This window comes from Atta cephalotes (assembly GCF_000143395.1).
Source record: "Atta cephalotes unplaced genomic scaffold scaffold00034, whole genome shotgun sequence".
Classification (NCBI taxonomy): Eukaryota; Metazoa; Arthropoda; class Insecta; order Hymenoptera; family Formicidae; genus Atta; species Atta cephalotes.
The window spans coordinates 1,565,525-1,568,065 of record NW_012130098.1 but is presented as its reverse complement, the minus strand read 5'-3'; the positions used below and the strand labels follow the sequence as shown (position 1 = coordinate 1,568,065).

The window sequence follows — 2,541 nt, the reverse complement described above, 5'->3', positions numbered from 1 at the left end:
GAATATACTTTTGTATATAACATTCCTCGTAAATATATATATATATATATATATATATATATATCGGGCGTATCCCAGATTTCCTTCAATATCGTGGGATTCTCAGTTGCAACACGATGGAGAACGCAAAGGTTACCGGATGAAAGTAAGTTGACCCTATGAAGCACGTGATTATACTCGCATTTGTACGGGAAATCGCATGTAAGGTACATCGAGCATTGCACGATCATTCGAAATCATTCGATTCTGCAGTTCTAATGTTTTATTCTTCAGATACGGAGATATATCGTGTAGAGATTTGCTTTGTAAGGGAAATCTTTTGAGAATATATTTTAGTATATAAATTAAATACTTTACGATATTTTGAAGAATTATTGATAATAAATTCATATAAAAAAAGAAATAATTATTAATCGAGTTACATTTTAAAATTAATTTGGAACATGAAATAAAAATAAAAACGCGAGATCACGACTAATTAAAAAAAAAAATATTTTTTATATGACTCTCTTGATTATTAATTTTTTTGACACTCAATCACATTTTCATTTCAAAAATAAAATTCTTTTGTTAAATTAATTAGTTAATCTCATCTCGGATTCGTTATTGCTTCTCATATCACATAAAAATTCACTTGCCACTCAACTTTTGCTGAACGTATAAGAGAAGCCGTCGGGAGTCCGATTGAAGCTGAGCTTTCCCGGTGGGTAAAAATTTCGGGACGTCGCCGGAACCGGTGTCGTTATCACTTTATATTGTGCGGGGCGAAGTTGGGATTGATAGTGTGGCCTCGGTGGCGCATACGAGGGTATACCTTGCAACTCTGAAAGATAATGATAGCGAGGTGGCGGCTGCGGCTGGTATTGCGGTTGAAGTTGTGGTTGAGGCTGTGGTTGAGGCTGCAGTTGAGGCTGTGATTGATAAACGACAGGTTGTAGCTCATAATCCGGTTGATAACGCCGTGAATATTGTTGAGGGGATGGTGGTGCGTAACTCGGAGGCTGATAATCTGACGGATTATATTGCGCCAACGGTATGTATTCCGGCTGCGGTGGTACTTGCGGGGGTGCGCTAGGAATGTGATCTCCGGTCGCCTGCGAGACAAAGATTAATTTAAAATTCGATTAAAGTTAATGAGATAGAATCGAGTGAACTTGAGCTTCATATTACCATACGATTAATTTGCAATAAATTAATGAACTCTTTTTAAACTTTAGATTTAATTTTTTTAAAAATATTATTTATATATAATATTTTATATAACAAGTTACATCTATAAAAAAGTTAATAAATTATAAATTTAGTACATAACAAAATTTAATTATAAAAAAATCTAGTGAAGAGATAAATTATAAAATGTAAATTATAAATTTAGCGTCAAAATTAATAAATAGATTTAGTTAGAAGCAAGTATAATGTGCACTTTACGTACTTGGAATCCATTCTTTCCCGCTGTATAAGTTACGGTGCGTCTTTGCCCGGTTGGGTCGATGTATGAGTATGATCCACGTCGATTACCTTCTATGTCGCTTTCCTCTTTAAATTCCACTCCGTCTTCTTGAGAGTAGGCAGCACCGAATGTGCCATCACCTGCGAGATAACGCGCGTCGCTTAAAATCGCCGCTTGATGTGGCGATTGGTAATGAGATTCTTGGCAGGAGACACCGATGACAATACTCAACAAAATAATCTGTGTATGTAATGAAAATAAAATTGAATATAAAAACGAATTTTTTTGTTCGACGAAATGAAATATCTAAAAGATATAATTAGATACGAAATATTCTTGTGTTTTATTATTTAATATATCTCGTTTTACGACATATATAATTATATTCTGATATATTTTATTAAATTTAATTATATATTTTTTATTATATTTTATATAGAATTCTATTATCATGTGTTAAATGATTTGACAAGAGCGTGATTTAAGATTAAATAGATACTTACGACTACAGGAGTCATGTTGAGGAAATAATGGATTCTTATGCAGCGGGAAGACCAACAATACTCTCAGAAGTCAATGAGAGGGGCGTTTTATATGGCGGATTGACTCAGGACGACCCGGCGAAGAGGCCTTGATAGGAACTCGCGCGTCCCAATCACATCCGTCTTCAACCACGCCCTGCAAACAATTTCTGTGCAAGTTTCTAGTCGTTGAACTATCCGCAACTGATAACTTAGTCTAATATCTTGCTTAACTCACGAAAAAGTTGAGTAATTTATAGTTTCTTTATTTTAGAGTTTCCAAAATCCCTGATGTGCGAAATGTTTTTTTCTTCTACATTTTTATTCTTCTTCAAAGAAGACGAACGTTATAACTATGATTTAAAAAATTATATTTTTTTGTGTATATGACTCTCTTAATTGTATTATTAACTTGTTTCACATTCAGTCACATATTTATGTCAAATAAATTCTATTCTTAATTAACAGCGAGGATTTTCCATGAGAAAAACCAAAACAGTAACGCGACATTATTTTACTCTATTATTTTCTGTTTTTAAATTTAAATAATGTAAGTATATATAGATTAAG

General features: G+C 33.2%; 1 protein-coding gene across 1 annotated transcript; it reads right to left on the bottom strand.

The window, feature by feature from the left end:
* Window positions 1–641: 641 nt before the first annotated feature.
* LOC105621525 (adhesive plaque matrix protein) lies at window positions 642–1,968 on the bottom strand. The gene is made up of 3 exons (XM_012202998.1): window positions 1,954–1,968; window positions 1,433–1,690; window positions 642–1,094 (listed from the first exon to the last, which is right to left on the bottom strand). Exons 1-3 carry the CDS (start codon window positions 1,966–1,968, stop codon window positions 642–644), a joined length of 726 nt encoding a protein of 241 aa, XP_012058388.1.
* Window positions 1,969–2,541: the final 573 nt, after the last annotated feature.